Here is an 18,717-nt window from a genome sequence, read left to right as displayed (position 1 = left end):
TTGACACTTTAATTTGTTTTGTTTTATGGAGCACATCTCTCTCTCTCTCTCTCTCTCTCTCTCTCTCTCTCTCTCTCTCTCTGTTGCCTCTGTTTGTCTTTTCCATGGCTGGAATGTATTGGAAAGAATGACATCACATCGGCAATGATTTGTCTTCTATTTTAAACAGTGTTTAAAGACCAGAGGAGGGGTTGTGTGTCACAGTGAAGGGGACAAGCAGGCAAAGTAACAGGCTTTGTTTGTTGAGGTTAACAAGCATGATTTTTGTAATGGGCTAAATGGGAAATTGCTCACAAAGACATTTCTAAAACCTCATTCCGGTCTCTTAAGAAACTCCAAAGAGCTTATATAAAATGTAGCCTCTTTTTGCATATGCAAATAAGGTGATGCGGTTTCATTAACCAGACTTCAATCAGCACTTCATATTTTGCCCCTTTTGAAAGGATCCACCACTACAAAACTAATATGAGTCTACTGAAAAATATGTTTTAAATGTATAGAGCTATTTGAATATTATAATGGTAATAATAGTATCAAGTTTTTGCTATTACAGGATGGTACTTGGGGCAGTTGCTCTTTACAGATTACTTAGATGATGTCTGGTCTATTATTGAAGATGCAGTAATGAATCAGCAATCAGTCTGGGAGTCTGTTGCTATATTTATGGTTATTGGTGGGTTATTTATGAATATACAGCCTACTGTATTTGCTGCAAGAAACTAATTTAAAACAAAAACAAACAGCAGAGGTGAGAGTTGTGTTGAGGGCCAGTCTCTCTTCTTTAGGATGCACATGAAATCACGCTTTAGAAAGAAAAATCGTGGATGGGAAAAAGTGCATTGCATTTAAAGGACTGTGCACTAAGGAGGCTCCAGAGATTCAGCCTAAGACAGCTGTAGAGAAAGAGAAACGGAACAATGAAGCAGTTTGTTTTCACACAGCTGCTCCAGTCTGACTTACTAACACGGAGGGAGCCGCAGACCCAATGGACTGTGCCGGGTAAGTGTGCTGGCTTGGTCTGTTGATCTTTGTGGACCCCAAGCACCTGCAACATGCGTCCAAACTTAGAAGACGTTACACACTACATATAAGCCAAACAAAAACATACATTGTGTCTTTTCATCCTCAGGTTCCCATGTTTACATATTAAAACTGAAGACAAAGTAAGTGTCAAATATTTCCCACTATAGAATACCTAGTGTATGGTGCGTTAATTAACTATTTGGAGCAGCTGTGACCGAGGATAAGACTGACCAAAAAATAGTTAATTGTAAAACATATACATGTCTGATGACAAACTAGGAGTTTCTCCCTAAGAAGACCATTAACCATTTAGATTACTATTGCATTATGAACAGTGCCAGAGGATGCTGTCCACACTGCAGAATATTTGTGGTGTTACTTCTTTACAGTCTCAAAATTCAGTTTGGCATCAGGTAGAACACATAGCTATAACAGCCTTATGTTATATGGCTGTAGAATGCAGTCTTGACAATGTACACGCAACTGGGATAGGTGTATATTTTTAACCAATTAAGTATGCCGTTTTTAATTAAATGTTAGTCTGGCAAGCTATTTTAACATGTAATCGTCGAATTAGTGATATCAACAATTACATTTTTGATATCAACAATTCTATTCTGATAGCCACAATTCCTATTGGAAGTACACTCGTATGCATTTTGGATATCAGAAATGGAATTGTTGATCTCACTGATCGTGTCCATTACATGTTAAAAGGGCTTGCCATATGTTGGGGTCCGTGTTGAGACATAGGGGCCATCAGAAGTAGCTCTCTCTCGCCTGCGAGCTGCGTTGATCTCCAGTGGGAGCCAGTGAGGAACGGCTCTCTTCTCTTTTTGGCACCAGGAGGCTTTTGCAAGGGTGTTAAAGCCAGAACTATATTTGACTTGTGCGGCGGACAGGCTCACACAGCAGCGTCTTTTAGAGGCGATTTTCAAAGCAAACGGCACTCAATGCGATTTGGTTTTAATGAAGCGAGCGACACGTCGATACGGCGCTTCTGTCCGTGTTTCTTACTAAAGTTTTTCGGTTTTTTGCAGAACTGCTCAGAATGAAGCCGCAGTATTTAAAAGAAGTCAGTGAAGTGGAAAAGGCTTTACTATAATAATAACGGGCTGCTCGGGAGAGGTCGGGCTGAAGTGGTGGGTAATTATGTAGTTTTGGCAAACGCGGATAAGGGAAAATGGACAGCAGCAACAATATCAACCACCACCACGCCGTGCCCATGTCTGAAGACAGTGACTGCGGGGCTGACAGCGCAGACCACGGGGGCAGTCGAGCAGGTGGTCTGGACGAAGTGCAAATGCATCTCACCTGCCTGCCGGAGAGGTACATGACGGCAAAGTTCACCTTGTCAGCTTACCTTCTCTGCTGGACAGTATTGCAGTTGTGCCAGGTAAGACTTTAGCAGAATACACACCTGAGGAGGGGGTTGTTGCACTATCTGTCTGCTGAGGTTGCAATGGTCTCGTTCGTGTAGCCCAGACTCCCGCAGTTCTGCGAGGATCTGCGCTGCTCCACCAATGGGATCTTGTGGAATTGTGCAGATCTGTGCACAACTGCGGACGTCTGCGTTGCAAGAACGCGATTAATCGCTGCTGAAAAGGTGAACTTTAACGGTGCCCTTGCTATATTTATCTAATAACATATATTCATATTTAATGCACCATCCCTCCACAAGTTTTTTTGTTAAATGTAAATAAGAGGTAAACCTCATTAGCTTTAGAAGAGACCCTGTCAAAGTATGTGCTTTATATTTAGTTAAGTACCTGTAGTCTGTAGTAGTTTAGTTCAGTATAGTTAAGTAGTCTGTAGTAGTTTAGTTCAGTGTAGTTAAATAGTCTGTAGTATAGACTTAGCATCATTTAACTATTTTTTATCATGAAGATGAAGGTCTTAAACCATTACATTATTATCGAAAAGCAAATACATTTTAGTTAGAGAGCATTTTATCTTGAATGGAATACACATCTAGAAATATTTAGTATTAGTATTCTACATTATACAAAATATACATAGAAATAATCTTTATTTGAGTCATTCATATCTCAGTGCAATAATTATGTGAATATTTTAAAAATATTCTGTAGTCATGGATGTTCTTCATTATTCTACCTCAATGTAGCAGTGGCAAACTATGCCATTTCATATCTTCATCATTTCAGGCTTGTGTTTCATCTCCTTTTTTTTTGGAAGTCCCAGGTAACCTACTATACTTTATAATCAGGATTTGTAAAAGAGTGAGATTAGTATTTCGCAGTTGCTTCCACAAGACATAAAACAATCTTGCCCATGTAGGGTATAGCATTGGAAAACATCCGTGAATTAATTAATGTATTACGGATAATACCTCGAATTTGCCCTGCAGTATCATGAATGTCTACAATTCCTAAAATAATCAGGATTTGCCATTTGTCTCCCTGACCATTCCCACTTGTGCAACATCACTGTCCTACCTAAATAAGGGCTCTCAGTTCCCAAAATTAAATTATGATTCCAACCTGTGTGGGAGATCTACAGATCATAGCAAACCAATCATAAAAGTGCTCAGTCAAAACACACAATGCATCCTTTTGTAAGGCTCAGTCAGTAGAAATGGGAAATATACATATTTTTTCAGAGCATTGATTTTAATATATGTGAAGAGGCAGTGTCAGAGCTCTGACAAATGAGAAGGCGTGATGTTTACATCGCATGATACAAACAGCAGGTAAGTTTACTCTGCTGGCCCTGGGATGTAAACAGAGTGTGCGACAAATATGATGTCTTGCACAAATATTATTTCTGCCAAAGCCCTTGGTAATTTGTTTCTACATTCTTATAGTCTCAGCATAGCAAGCATAATCATTATAAAATACATATATTTATTTGTTGTTTTTGGAAGCTTTGCCCAATAGAGCTCTTGTATATAATATTACAATATTAGGATGCTGGGGGTGCTTCTGAATCTCACCATGCTTGCTTGGCAGTCCCTGCTGTGGTATTTTGGACAACAGCATAAGCATATTGTCAGAATTCTATGCCGAGGACCCATACATCTACCATCTCAACAGACCACAAAACTGGCGTGAGAGAGTGGTTCAAGGAGAACAGTGTTGAAAAAAGGTCCTGACCTCAATTCTATAGAATATCTCAGGGATTAATTGCAAAGGCACAGACACCTCCTGCACTACACTGGAAGCATCACATACATCACTGTTTTTTGTTTTTGTACTGATTTTTGTTTATAATATAGTGTAGCGTCAAACAGACAGTCATTCAACAGTAGTGTAGAGCAATATATCCTTTTTAAGGATGGTTTCATATCAAACATGGGTCATTTGCAGTGGCTGAAGAGCGGCAATGAACCGGGCTTCATTTAAGGCCAGCTGAATTGCTAAATAAAACAGTACCGGTTGGCCTTTGTTTAAGACCAATGATTTCAAAAGCCTTTCAGACACATTTCAACGACTGCCCTCTTCATTCTGCGAACTGTTATGTTTTTTTCCTCTTTTAAGGTCAAAGTCAGGGTGTCCAGTCAGAGCACTGGTGTGAAAGACTGCTGTTGAAGTGATATGTGTGTGTGTGGAGGGGTGGGGGTATGTGTGTCTGGGGGGGGCAGTGTTGTGCTCTTCTTCAGTGCAGATGACTTCATGCGAGCTTGCAGTGGAGATTCAGCAACGGTCAGTAAGTTTAAACTTAGCCCCGAGGAATGCAGCAGTGCTTGAGTATGTACCCAGGCAGGGGATTTGCAAAGTTCATGAGCCTTGGATTCCCTTGGCCTCCATACATCACTGGCCTGTCTGTCTGAGGCCTACGTACACACTGCATCTGTAGTCCTAGACACTTTGAATGGGATTGAGGCAGGTGTAAAATTACAGCTTTTATTTAGGAAGGATTTGGAATAGGACACTCGTGTGCTAGTCTTGAAAAGTCTATGTTTTGTTCACGTTAACAGAACTGGTATCTATGTGAAATCTGAAATATAATACTAATGAACTAATTAATGGCATGCCTATACCAGGACTATATTGTAGGAGTCCTGAATGTTGCTGACTATAATTCACTATCTTTTCTGTACGAACATCTCCTAAGCATTCCCGCAAATCAACAGTTAATTGTCGTTGCTTCAGTGCACGTGTAGCCCCCTCTATTTCCATGTCATTAAAGTAAAACAAGACAGGAAGTATAAGGACTGCTAACATACTGGAGTTTTTGTATGTATGGTAACAGACCATCTAGTTTTCTAAGCAGCACAGTGAGCAAACAGGATGTGCAAAATAGATGGCAAGCTAACTTAAAACTAAACACAAACACTAACCAAAAGCATTACTATATGAAACTGTAGTTTTTAGCATCAGGTCTTACTTTCTAACAGTTGAAGTTATTTCAAAATGCGTTTCAACCATGTGGAAATGACTACAAAATCCCTCTGCTTGTAAAAGTGCTGTAGTGCAGTTGCATTTGTAATACTCAGCTGCGGTAAATCGATACTGAGGTGGCCTTGTGTTTTCTCCGCATGCCGGTCAACTGAGCACAGCGTCCGGTTATTCGGTGAGCAAGGATACCTGTTGCCATGGTGGCCGACTTATGACATCTAAGCACACAGAAAGCATCACTCACAAACACTCAGCTTTGGGAAGATAGGGTCAAAGGGCGGTTGACAAACATAAGAAACTTCCGACAGGCTCAAAAAAGGAAAGGAAGGGAGCTATGTTTGGGAGTTTTATGCAATATGGAGGACGGGTAGTTAGTTGGTTTAGGGATGCTGTACTTCCTGGTCATTCCTGGCAGACCAATTAGCTATAATGAGCACTTTGGTATTTTCACATTGTGCTGAGAGATCTGTTGCTCCAGTCTAGACAGTAATAGGGAGAAAGGCCAGGAGTTCACTGGAAATCTGAGAATCCTGTTCTTCAGGTTTTTATATGTGGTTATTTTCCTGTTTCTTATTTTTTTTTCTGGTCCAAACTGAACATCATTAAGATGTATTTCACTGTGATGAAGGTCAAAGCAGTGCAGAATGAGCTATCACGAACATTTGATCAACAGCGACAGTTCATCGCCAATTTGCATATTCATCAACAATTTGCATATTCAGTTAAAAATTACACACAGACTGTCTCTCTTTTGATTTAGATTGAATATTCCTTATTGTCCTACGATTCCAAAACAGATTTTTAGACCGTCAGTTGTATTCCATTTTTCAAACTACATATTCAATTCAGTATATAAATATGGAGGGAAACTGTAGGATTTGATAAAAGTCTGTTTTGGGGCATTATCCTAGGACATTAAGATAAATTCATTCTAAATCAAAAGAGACAGTCCGTGTGTAGTTTGTAACTGAATATGCATATTGCTGATGAATATGCAAATTGGTAATGAACTGTCGCTGGTGATGAAAAGTGCGTGATGAAATGTCGTAGACCCCGAAACTATTATTTTAAATTTCACCTTATACATTCTCGCTTTCCCTCTCCATGTGAGACAGAAAGCACCAAGGAGATGGTTAACTGAGTTAGTCTTGTTGCATCTGGGTGGGAAAAAAATCTATCAATTCCACTATGAAATGACACCTAATTTGATCTTGGGAGGGGGTGGCACTGGCAGTGTGCACCTGTGCTGATATAGGTGTTGTAATGTTAAGGCGATATGTTCTGTCATGCTTGGCTTGTCTGTGAAGTGTGCTTAGGGAGATCATGGTGCTGGGGTGAAGTCTCACTTTCATCCTGTGCTGGCTGGGCATGCACAGTCACATCGCTGGTGTCTCCCCGAGGATCAAACACACTGAGAGTTTGTAATGTTGTAATGTCTTGTGTTGTAAGTCGCCCTGGATAAGGGCGTCTGCCAAGAAAATAAATAAATAATGGTAATAATAATAATAATAATAAAAATGCGATTAAATATCTCCAGCGTGGGGTGACCTCAGAGACCTACATATAGATATATACAGCTCTGGAAAAAATTAAGAGGCCACTGCATTTGGGAGAAATGTTGTCAGTAGTTTATTGAATAAAACAAAAATGTAAATTTTACCCAAACACACACCTATGAATAGTAAAACCAGAGAAACTGATGATTTTGCAGTGGTCTCTTAATTTTTTCCAGAGCTGTATATGCCTTATATATGTATAGTTTATGAGCCTCTTGACAAGGAAAAGGGTTAAGTACACCCTCCCCCATGCAAGCAGTTTTGTAGTGGGTGGGTCCAGATGGTTGAAGAGGTATCCAGAGCTGATGGTGGATTGTGTTTTACTGAGGCGACTCCATGGTGAGTCCACTGGGGTTAATGTCTCCCTGAGGCTCTCCCAATTGAATCCCAGCTTCAGAGCTGCCTAAAAAGCCATAACTACGAGAGTCCAATCCTTGACACTGCCAGCTGTTGCAGGTTAGGGGGCTGCTTGTGTTGCAACATCACCCAGTTTCCAGGTCTTTTTTTATCACTTTAAAACCTGCTGCTCTTCGGTAAGGTTACATGGGCACGGAGGGCAAGTACATCAAACAAACATATTTATGAACAAAACCAAAACCAGGAACACCCATAAAAAATAAAGTGACCATTGAAACTGCACAGTGGTGAAATATTGTTATTTTTAAAACCCATTAAGGTCTTCAACCTCTGACCCTAAAAAGTTGCATGTAACAAAACATTCCACGAGCAGGGTCTGAGAAAGCCCTTGGAGTCGTAGACCAGCATTGCAAAATGTTTTTCACCGTTTCTCTGGTATCAGGAAACCTTCCCCACATTATGTAAGATAAATAAAGAACTGAAAATAATTCAAATACTTTTCTGTAAAGACAGTATTTCTTCATTTTTTTTAAAAGATACATCTTTTCCCTATTTTCCACTGCATGGAAGACCTGCTAACTGCCCTGTCCTTGTAGATTCTGTATTTACCAAAATATTTCTAAAGAAATCTAAAATATCAGCCATAACCTAATAATGACACTACTGATTAAAAGCCCTGAGCTTCCTTTGTTTTTCATTAGGCTTGAAAGCTTAAAATCCCTAAGGGAAAATGTGAAAAATTCAATTTGCATAAAAACTCTTGCAGAAAAACACGTCTCAGAAGCATTTCATGTGATCCAACTCCATTATTTATTTGTTTATTTTTTACAGAGATTAAGATGCTCACCCTCCTACAGACAGGTAAGAATGCTTCCTTTCTTTTTTCTGTTTGTTTCTTCAAAAGTGTCTTCACGCATGTCTGACTAGGAATTGTGATTTTGACTTCTGTGTTAGCGGCTTCTTAGGTCTGTCTTTTGAGACTTATTACCACAAACCTTTTTTTGTAAGAAGCTAGGGAGGAGGCACTCAGTTGCCAGCAGTGGAAGATGGACTACTTAACATTTGATGTAGATTTTTATACTGAGGTAAATAACACTAAATTATCCTTAGTGTATAGTTTGCACTCAAATGACACCCCCCCTCCCCAATCTAACCTTTTGATTTAGAAGTCCTTTCATTCAAAATGAATGTGTGCACAGTTGTCTTTGGCTATGAATTCAGCCTCTTGTCTTTACAGATAATATTAAGATAGCACTGCAATGCTTTTAAAGTAACAATTCCCAGGCAGCACATGCTTTATGCAGAAGGGCAATGCCTGCTGGATTGAATTCCAAACTATGATATTTTCTCACATCTCTCATCAAAAAAAGTGAAGTTCATGTTTTCAGTTTTGGAGAATGACTTTCATGAACTTTCTCCTACAACTCAACATAAAACGGAACTTATGTCTGATGCCTCCACTTACACATTCACAAAAATCACAGAAAGGATATGAACAATTCTGGTAAGGGAAAGATAAGATTTGTTTTTGTGTCCATATGACACTGTGTTTTATAACCAAAATGACTCACTATATTAACATAATTAAAAATCGCAACAAGACGCACAGAATCACTTTAGAGAGCTAAATGTCTGTCTTTAAACTGTTTGCAGCAGTAGTCCAATCTCCCTTTCATCTGGAAATTCTTTCATTAGATTGTCATGTTTTTGCTTGTTTGTTCAGCCATCACTGGTTTTCATCCAGAATGCAGAGAAAACATTTCAGCATATTTAAAGAAAATTAATCTTGAGAAATCCTAGGGAAAACAGATATCTTGCCTTTTTTCAGAAAAAGCGGTACCAAGCAGCAGTAAGAGTGCCATTGTGTGATCAGGAAATCCGTATTCAGTTTGAATTCTCTCCAGCTGTGGTTTCTGGGCACTCTGGTTTCTGGGCGCTTGATTGTCTGCAGGTTCTGGCCTGTTTGTTTGCCTGTTGATGTATCATATTCATATATTACAGAAGCCTGTATTGTAGTTTATAAATTATATTTTTTGTAATTACAATTACTATATTTGTTTTTTTTTTGGGGGGTTGCTGCTTTTACGTTTTTTTCAAGTAGGCTTTGCATTATATGTGTATCCAAAGCCAATGCTTTGATTAAAGAACATGTCCTCAACAATTGTTCAAAATAGAGATTGCTATATATTAAATTACTAAGGCACGAGGAAGGACCTTACACCCCCACATGACATGAATAATTTCAAGGATGTTTTTGTTTCCCAACTGTAAATGAAGAGCAATTGTTTGTGTTTATTAATGTTGACAAATATTACATTAGACTGGAAATTTCTGCAGACAAGCACATTATCTTTGATCCACACTTGTGAGAAACTCCTCCTTTACAGCATTGTTTTGAATGTAAAAGTATGCACTGGGAAAAAAAACTTCACTGTGTTTCTTCTGAAGTTGCGGCTTGTGTTTTCATCTGGTCTGTTCTAATGCATAGTGCTGATTATCAGATTAAACAATGTCTGTTTCCTCTTGCTAAAAATGTTTTGACTGTGTCAACAAGTTTGCTTTTCCTGAAATGAAAAATAAATAATTAAAATGCATTGAATATACTAAAATAAATGTTTGGGGATTTCACATTTAAAAGGGTTGGAATAAGCTTTGATGTCATCTTAGTTTCAGTTTTTTTCTTAAAATAAAAGTTACTGTGGAAGCCATTAACCAGGAATTTAGGCAAACAGTCATTTAGAAGATATTGTTAAAGACAATATTCCTTCCACCAATACTACATAATGTTTTGAAAAGGATCTAGTCTTGAGATTTGACATGGCTCGTATTGGCTATGGTTTGCTTTTAAAAACAGACTAATTACAGCTTTGTGGTTCATTGCAATGACAGTTACTACTTGGATGTTGGATGGATGAGCAACTGTCAGGCAGGAAACAAAATTACAGGTTAGATTGTTTAACTGAGCTGAAGGTCATGGGCATTCAAGGAGTCAAACAGGCACAGCTGTCCATAGCAAAAAAGGACCCCAGAAAAGTCACAGAATTCAGCTTTAGTTTAGCATAAGTGATAATGAAAATCAGGTCCTGGCTTTGAAGTAAATCATTCTACAACTTATCCTCTGAAATATTTCACTGGACAAGGAGGGGGTTAATGCGGGATATTTTCTTTTCTTTTTTTTAACCCTGTTACCATGTCTTCCTCTTGCTGGAAAACCTGAAACCTGTAATGCTGTGTACTGCCCCCGCCCAGATCACTTCTCTGTTTCATGCCCCAGCTTGCAGTGCAACTTTGTCTGATTTGGGCCTCAAACGGCCGCCCTTTCACCAGACACAGGGAGAGTGAGAGTGGTGTGACAGGAAGGTCAAGCTGCCTAGTTCTGCTTCTGTTAGGGTGTAGAAATTGTTGTATTTGCAAAGGTGGTGTTCAGGGTGGAGGGAGGGATGCAGAGTGATGAATGCTGGGAAGGGAGAGTTTGTTGCCTGCATTTGTATTTGTGTTGGATGTGGAAATTAGGGGAGACTGTTTAGGTACACCTCTTTCTGTGGAATGGTGGGTTATTAAATTATACATGGGTGCCATCCTACTGGCATGTGCTCTGTGTTTCCTTGCGTGTTAGCAAAAGATGCTACCTAGGTTAAGGGGGTGGGGGGTGTTTACTGCTTTGTCATTGCAGTGATTGTGCTTTTGATTGGACAAAAAAGAGCTGTAAATACTTGATAAATGAGCTGGATGCCACCCTCTCCTTCTTTTATGTATGCCAGTGTGCAGGAATTTAAGGATTTAGCAATGTTGTGTTGGTTTTTCTTTCATTTTTCTTTTTCTTTTCTTTTGTTTGTTTATTTATTTTTCTTGTATGTTTTACAAGTTCTGTTTTGTACTAGTTACAGAGAATATTTACTTCCTCATGTAAAGTTGTTACATTTGCTGTATTCAGTTACGGAAAAAGATAAAAGCAGAAAAAGTGGGGGGGTGGGGGGGGGTTGTAGATGTTGTTTTGAAACCTGTTAAATACCTAAGAGGCGAGCAGGTGAGCAGGGTTTCAGGAATGTAGGCAGGTGTTAAATATAAGTTATGGAATATGAGAACTTGGTGCTGGCTTCTTAGGAACACTCCTGGCATCACAATGGGCATATTCTTGGGAGGCTTTTGAATTCCAGGAAGCTATTCTAGAATGCTTTTGTGTGGATGGCAGGCTCTCTGCTCCCCGTGTGTCCAACTGCACAGCAGAGTTATGTAAGCTCTTCACAGCAATATAAGTGTTCAGAGCACATGCATACAAAGGCCAGCCCCTGCTCCATTCTTTCATCGCAAGATGGGCTTGTGAACTTTTTACAGCATAGCTCTTGGCAAAAAAAGAAAAAAAAAAGAGAAAAATAACTATTTCATCTCTAAGTGTGCTCACCCAGACTGCATTCATGGCTCTCAGCTTGCCTGCACAAGACCTTTGGAGAAAAAGAAAGAAAAGAAAAAGAACACTTCTGATTCTTTTAATAAAAAAAACAAATAAAAAGGCAACTGATGCAAATGCTGGAGCCTGCGATTTTACCCATCCCCTGGGGTGCTTAGAAGTAACTGATAAAAAAAAACAAAAAAAATGAAAAACTGTTCTGTCTTACACAGTAACAAATTTAAAGTAATTGCTTTGTTAATACAAATAAAAACGTTCAACTGTGCAATGGATCATTATTTAAGATAATTGTGCAAACAAGTGAGTGAGGGTGTCTTTTTTTTTTTTTTTACATTTAACACACTTTGTTGTATGTTTCCCTATTTCGGGACAAAATAATTATCTTCCAGTGTCCAATCATTAAAAGCACTTTTTATTTTATTTGTATCAGGAAAATTTTTAAGGAAATATTATTGAAAACATTTCAAGATTCAATCTTTTTTTTTTTTTTTTTTTTTTTTAATTTGTCTGCTGTGTTACAATACGAGATGTTCTGTATTGTAGATATGGCCCCGATTTGAACCTGAAGGCACAATTTGGTACTGTAAATTATATGTTGGTGACCATGTGGTTGCTGAAGATACACCAGACCTGCCAAGCTTTCCATAGTAAACAATCTGCAGCCATTGCCATATAAGTCCTTATCCAAACGAGCACGGTAGTGTAAGGGTTAACTTCTGCAATCATTGTTTTTCCTTTTTAAACAATAGAAATGTAGAAAACTCAGAATTGTTACAGTTACTGTTTATTTGTTTACATATATTTGCTTCATTCTGTACAGTATATATTTAATGGCAAGATAGGTCTATTTTGTAACAAACGATCAATTAAAAAAAAAAACCTGACTTGAATGCCTGCAGCAAAAGTAAATAACGAACAATAGCGAAAGCCAGATGGACACAATAGCCGTTACCGAGTTATTGTCTGACCACACGGACGTTACTCTTCTTCCCTCTCTGAAGCTCTTTGAGTTGAATGGCTTCTGTTCATTGCTAATGTAAGTCACGTGTCTGGAGCAAACAGCAGCCATTCAGAGTGACACATTCATTATATTTGCTTTATCATTCACCGAGTAAATCAGAGGAAAGTTGTCAAAAGAGCTGCCAATGCAGGGTCTGAGCGCCTATTTTATTCGGTTTTGGAACAGTCATTTTGGGATCGCCTTGGTAGAGCTGCCTGGCTTTCTCTTGGCAGGATGAAGTGGTTTCAAAAGTGTGTTTGTCTCCCTGTCTGCCCCGTATAAGCTGCCAGAATCGGACAATCATTAAGATGAGGCCAGATTTATTTAACTATTTTACTTTGCTCCAGATTTATTTAGCTTTGGTCATTTAGTATGCTGAGGCTCTGCTGTTGTCTCCATACATGTGTGTATGGAAACATTTAAATAGGCTTTTTATATCTACTTTGTGTATAGTCCTGGGAAATGATTAAAAAGTTGTATTAAAAATCAGACTCAGTGTGCAAGGCATGCTTTAAAGATGCAACATCTTTACACATGTAGACCTGTGTACATGTCTCTTGGTTCTCCCTGTGGATCATTAGGTTTTATCTCCTATTGCTTCACACAGTTTGAGGATGCTGCAGCTTCCCGTGTTCTTAACCCTACACCACCTTTTTTGATATTATACTGTCGTTTGTCTTGGTAATCCTCTGCCCGACATTTCCCCTCAGGAGTTGAACGTCCTATTGAACGTCTGGCACCTGTGTGAGTTTCAGTAGCTTTACCTGTCAGATAAGACTGTCGGCAAGGGAAGGTGTGTTACCTAGGGGTTTTGCAGACATTCAATTGGTCCTCACACATGATTTCTGCCACTAGGAAGCAGTTCAAGCACATTATTTCTGGATAGACTTGCTTTTTCTGTTTTAGTTTTTTTTTTTGTTCTCAGGGGATGGGCTTCCTTCGTGCTTTCACTTATTTCTTCCTTTTTTTGTCTTTGCCAGTAGTAGTGTGTTTGTGTCAGTTTGGGGAGCAATGAACTGACGTTTGGATTAAACAGTCCTCTTTCTGACAGTCCGTCTATAGGAGCAGAGCAGACCTCTTTGATATGTCTATATTAAGGATGCCTTGTCGAGCCTGTTGAAACAGAACCATGTCGCAGGTAAGGGCCAGCTGTTTCTGTTTTTAATTGGACAGGGGAGTTGAGAGCAGTTATCTCAGAAAGACAGCTAAATTATGTGGAACCTTGGTGTTTAGCTGTGTCTCCACTGCCATTTGTCTGTCTGATATTAAGCCTGTAAAATGCTGTGAATGGCATGTCTTTAAAACAGTAGCATAAATCTGGCTGAGGTATTTAGTCAATTGCTGTCACTCTGTGTGGGTAAATTAACAAAGCATGTGCACATCAATTGAATCAGGCTTCTCTCAAAAGCCAAGCCACGGAAGCTAACGTACAAACATTCAGAAAAAGTAAATTGTATTGTATAAATAATATATATATATATATATTGCTGTATAAACCTTATGAAGTTTGACACATGATAATTGGAAATTTTGAGTTTGAGGAGCATTACAGTTTGCCTGCATCAGGGTTGGATTTGTCAGAGTGTACACATCAATAAATCTGTGTTCAGCGAGTATTACTAGGGCTCAGATACTAATATAATGAACAGCAAATTAATGCTTTCCCTCTACTGAAGTCTCGGCAGGATGTTCATACTCTGTGTACAGTATGTTTCTATTGATATGATCATTATCACCCTGTTGTGTAAGGTGGGGAGGCTCTGGGTTTAAATCCTGTTCAGTAACAGTTTCTTTGTATAATTTTGTTTTATTTTAATCTCCTTGGCAATTTCCAGCTCTTACCAAGAACTATGGGTGATACAGTCCTTACGTGTATTAAAAATCAAACATAAAACACTGTGCACTTCTGCCCATATAGTCTCATATTCAACATGCAATACAAATATATAGTATTTGTTTTTTAATCTGTCTGATTATTTAATATGTATTACTCATTAGTAATTGTTATATAATGTAAGAGGCAGGCACTCTGCTCTGGACCTGACAGCTGTGCATGTGTGCTGTATCTCACTACAGCAGAAGTACTACTAATTCTGTTCCTATGTTATCTGATGAGCACTAATGCATTATTAAACACAGTGAGTGTAGGTCTTACTTGATGATCTGTGATCTGTAGCAGCTAAAGGTTATTTAAGGGTTTTGGAAGCAGCATGTGCCTGAGCACTTCCGGTAAAAGATCTGGTGACTCTTCCTTTATCATCATTAACTGTCACCTAAGGGTAACGTTCCCACTCTGTACTTCAGCACAATGCTATTGTTTTGTTCCAGCCAAAATGCTTTTATCCCACCATTTCAGCCTTTTGTCTTCTAGAACCAAGTGGTGCTTCAAGATAAACAAGTACAATGGAACTGCTTATCCACTCTGTATTATTATTATTATTATTATTATTATTATTATTATTATTATTATTATTATTATTAATAATAATAATAATAATAAATTAGACTTCAGCGGTGCAGGTATTGTTAATATGTGATTGCATGCGAGTCTTGTGTAATCCTTTCATTTGCTAGTTAGGTGTTCTTGTAAGTCTTGTCCATGACCTTGGCCATTGACAGGTGTTGTTTCTGGCCTGGTTGAACATGAGAGGGTTAGTGCTCCATAGACCTACAGCATTTATGAGTAAACCTTAGATAGCTTCATAAAACTGACATTGGGAACATTTTTATCAGTCACAGAAAATGAATTATAAGGAATTAATGAAAGTGGGCGGCTGAATAAAAACTCCAGGCTGGGTTTCCATTACCTTGCATGGCAGAATTTCAGTCAGGCCAGTACAGCTCACATTCCTGACCTCACTGCTGATTAGCTGGAAAGGAAAGGCCTGCCCGTGTGTTAGTGCATGGCTCTGTGAGGGTGGTGCACAGGGGTGTGAAAGAAGGGAAATGCCGCCTTCCTGGACAGTTTAGGGGCTGAAGAGGCTTCGGCTGTTGAAACCCTCCTGCAGACCTGGTCCCCCGAGACTGTAAATTATAGACCTCACAGGACCAAGCCAGGCTAGGATCCAGCTTTTTAGCCATCCATCCATACTAATATCAAAGCAGCAAAATTCCCAGTGGTGCATCTGACTATTCTTTTATTATTATTATTATTATTATTATTATTATTATTATTATTATTATTATTATTATTATTATTATTATTATTATTATTTCTTGGCAGACACCCTTATCCAGGGCGACTTACAACATAAGTGCAATACAAAGTGAATACCCTTAATTGAAGTAATAATTAGCTTACATTTGACATTTTAAATTGTGTAACTAATAAAGAGTAGGTTCCTTAATAAGATAAGTTCCTTATACAATTTTGTACTTAATTTAAAACCGCTACTGTTTAAAATAATTAAAAGACTCTGATTTAGTAAATTATTAGTTAAAATAAGGGTTCAATTAAGTATATGAGAGCTTAGTTGGAACAAAAACCATCAGGGTAGGGGGTCCTCCAGGACTGGGGTTGAGAACCACTGGTGTCACCCCAATTATGGAAAACATTTGATTCTGAGTTTGAGCCTTGTTTGACTTTTACATGCAAAAGAAAAACGAGCTTGGCCTTGGATTAAATTATTGTGACTTTTGACGACACCCATTGTATTTTCCAGAAATTCTAAAGCACTTCTTTTCTGAGTGCTGTAGTGGCCTTGAGGCAGTTATGTCATAACCTTGGCTTCAGAACGGCTAGCCTGTCACACACAAAAGAGTGAGCTGGTGACTGCTTGGCTGTGGGTCTTTGAGATTTCTTTCACAACACCTTTTCACTCTCTTTACTGAGTACAAAGGTAGCTGGTCAGCAGTGGAAAATTTCCATTGTGCTTCCTCGTCTGCTTCTTCAAAACGTTTGCCGCTGCCATAATCGACAGCTGTTGTCATGCATGAACAAAGCCTTTTTAAAAATAGAATAATTAAATAATACAAGGGTTTAAAATAACATTGCAGGCCATGTTATTAGAATGTGACTTGCTTGTTTAACATGATCCTCTCACTTTTCCATCTGTAAAACCTCCTGGGTTGCTAATATCACTATTACTTTTTACTGTTCCCTTTAAACACAAGCCGCACAACTGTTTGCTTTTGGTCACAGTTTTAGAAGAGCTAAAGACCTGGCTTTGATCACACCGCTCTTAAAAGGGCTATCTGTGCTGGTTTTATGTTTTAAAAAATAATACATAATATATATATATATATTGTTCTGTCTTTTGTTTCCTTTCTCTTCTTGCAGAAGTACATTAAATCCCAGCTTCCTCATTTAAAAAAAAATAAAAAAATTGTGGTGGTGTTTTTTGTCTCTGATGTAGTCATCTGCCAATGTGCTCTGCTGTCCTGTTCTGTCGAAATGTTTGTTCTTGATATAAACATTTTCCTTAACTGCTTTGTATGTTCACCATTCCAAGAAACCATCCATATCACCCCTAACAAATCTCACATTTAGAAATTCAGTGTTTTAGCGAATATGCATCTCAACATGGCTGCTTTGAACCTTTGAAGGTGAGCTGGATTAGGTTCGATGACACTGATTTCTAGTCTTCTGATTCCGACACAGCAAAATAGGTAAACCCAAAAGCACAGCACTGTCTAAAATTGTAATTATTGTATTTGTCTTCTCACAGACAATGAAAGACACTTTGTGCACCATTACAATTTATAATAAATTCTAAGTTTTGTGTATTTAATAGTGTCATGACTTCTGAATGGTATATCCACATGTTCCTCTTCTCTTTCTCTAACTGACCAAAAGGCGGTTCCTATTGAGATAATTTAAACAGTTCAGTGCATAGATGGATGACTGGAAGCACTGGCAGTGGGATACATTTTATTTCACTCTTCATTTATGCATTTCCTGGTTGGAGAAGCTTGACTGGCCAAACAGGTGGCCTGGTCATCTATTACTCTTCTATAGGTGTCAAAAGCAGCTGTGAAATCCCGGGTGACTAGTAATGTCAGATATCCATTATCACCCCACGCAAACTATTTCATCTGTGACCCCTGGGCACGCAGATCTATAACTAGATCTGGGCAGCCTACACAAGTACTACACTGCGCAGAGCAAAGGGGGACAGCTGTATAGCCACCCCTTGGATAAAAAGGGAATGTCACATGGCAAGCTGACTTTGGAGAGCGAACCACCACCGATTGTGATTCACAGGCTCTGATTCCTCCAGTCACACCATTATTATTAATTTCTGTGTCCTGTGTGTGCTGAACTTTATTTAGCATCGGCACTTTCTTAACCTTCGTTGGAGGGTCTGTTTCTACTCCAGGCCTCATGGAGCACAATCACAAAAGCAGTTTAATGCTATTAAAAATGTACAATTCATTAATGATGATTTAATAGAAGGAGTTGAGCATGTTTTCTTAGCAAACCGAGTGTGAAATGATGAGTAAGAATGGCCTCTTGCCATTTCTAACCTCTATGTTGATTTGTACTGTAGTGCAGTCCTATCCAGTGTTGTGAGGGGACTGGGTTTTCTATCAGCTGTATTTTATCTGTTGTGAATTCTTGAGCCTGGTTTATTTCCAAGCTTCCAGAAGGTGGTGTCAATGGGTTCAGTATTCTTCTTTCTGTACTATTTCTTCTTCTTCTTCAAATTTTTATTTTGTACATTTAGAGTGGACACCGTGGCAGAAGTCACCTTGATGTTAAATGAACTGTAGTCTTACTGTTCTATGCTTCAAAGCCTAATTAAGCGAATGCCAGAGACCTAAGCAGTGCTTTTATATCTGTTATTCATTTCCTAGTCCTATTCAGAACACTGCTGTCCAGCCCCCTTTCTTAGACTGTAGGAGTTTCTTGTTATATACCAGCTGCTAATAACTGTTATTTAAGACTTTTATCCAACCCCATTTCTTAAACCTCTGAATGTGTCTGTATAAGCAGGGGTTATTAATGTTGTTTTATGATACTCAGGACTATATTTACACACTGGAGCTTGTCTCAAGAGATCATTATAGATTTCC

At 38.6% G+C, this 18,717-nt stretch overlaps 1 protein-coding gene across 3 annotated transcripts in view; it reads left to right on the top strand.

The window, feature by feature from the left end:
- Nucleotides 1-1,916: 1,916 nt before the first annotated feature.
- The window catches only part of arhgef4 (Rho guanine nucleotide exchange factor (GEF) 4), a 105,934-nt gene continuing 89,133 nt past the window's right edge, over nt 1,917-18,717 (top strand). Inside the window, exons 1-2 of one of the 3 annotated variants that reach the window (XM_066708982.1) lie at nt 1,917-2,419; nt 8,126-8,155. In XM_066708982.1, the coding sequence (XP_066565079.1) occupies nt 2,207-2,419; nt 8,126-8,155 (243 nt within the window). In that variant the 5' untranslated portion in view covers nt 1,917-2,206. Of the gene's footprint in view, nt 2,420-8,125; nt 8,156-13,633; nt 13,841-18,717 lie in introns of those variants that run through there. The other 2 variants (XM_066708984.1, XM_066708983.1) reach the window with 2 other exon arrangements.

Source organism: Amia ocellicauda, chromosome 7 (assembly GCF_036373705.1).
Source record: "Amia ocellicauda isolate fAmiCal2 chromosome 7, fAmiCal2.hap1, whole genome shotgun sequence".
NCBI classification, from domain to species: Eukaryota; Metazoa; Chordata; class Actinopteri; order Amiiformes; family Amiidae; genus Amia; species Amia ocellicauda.
Note: the sequence above shows the minus strand (reverse complement) of the source record. Positions and strands in the feature narration are given on the sequence as shown.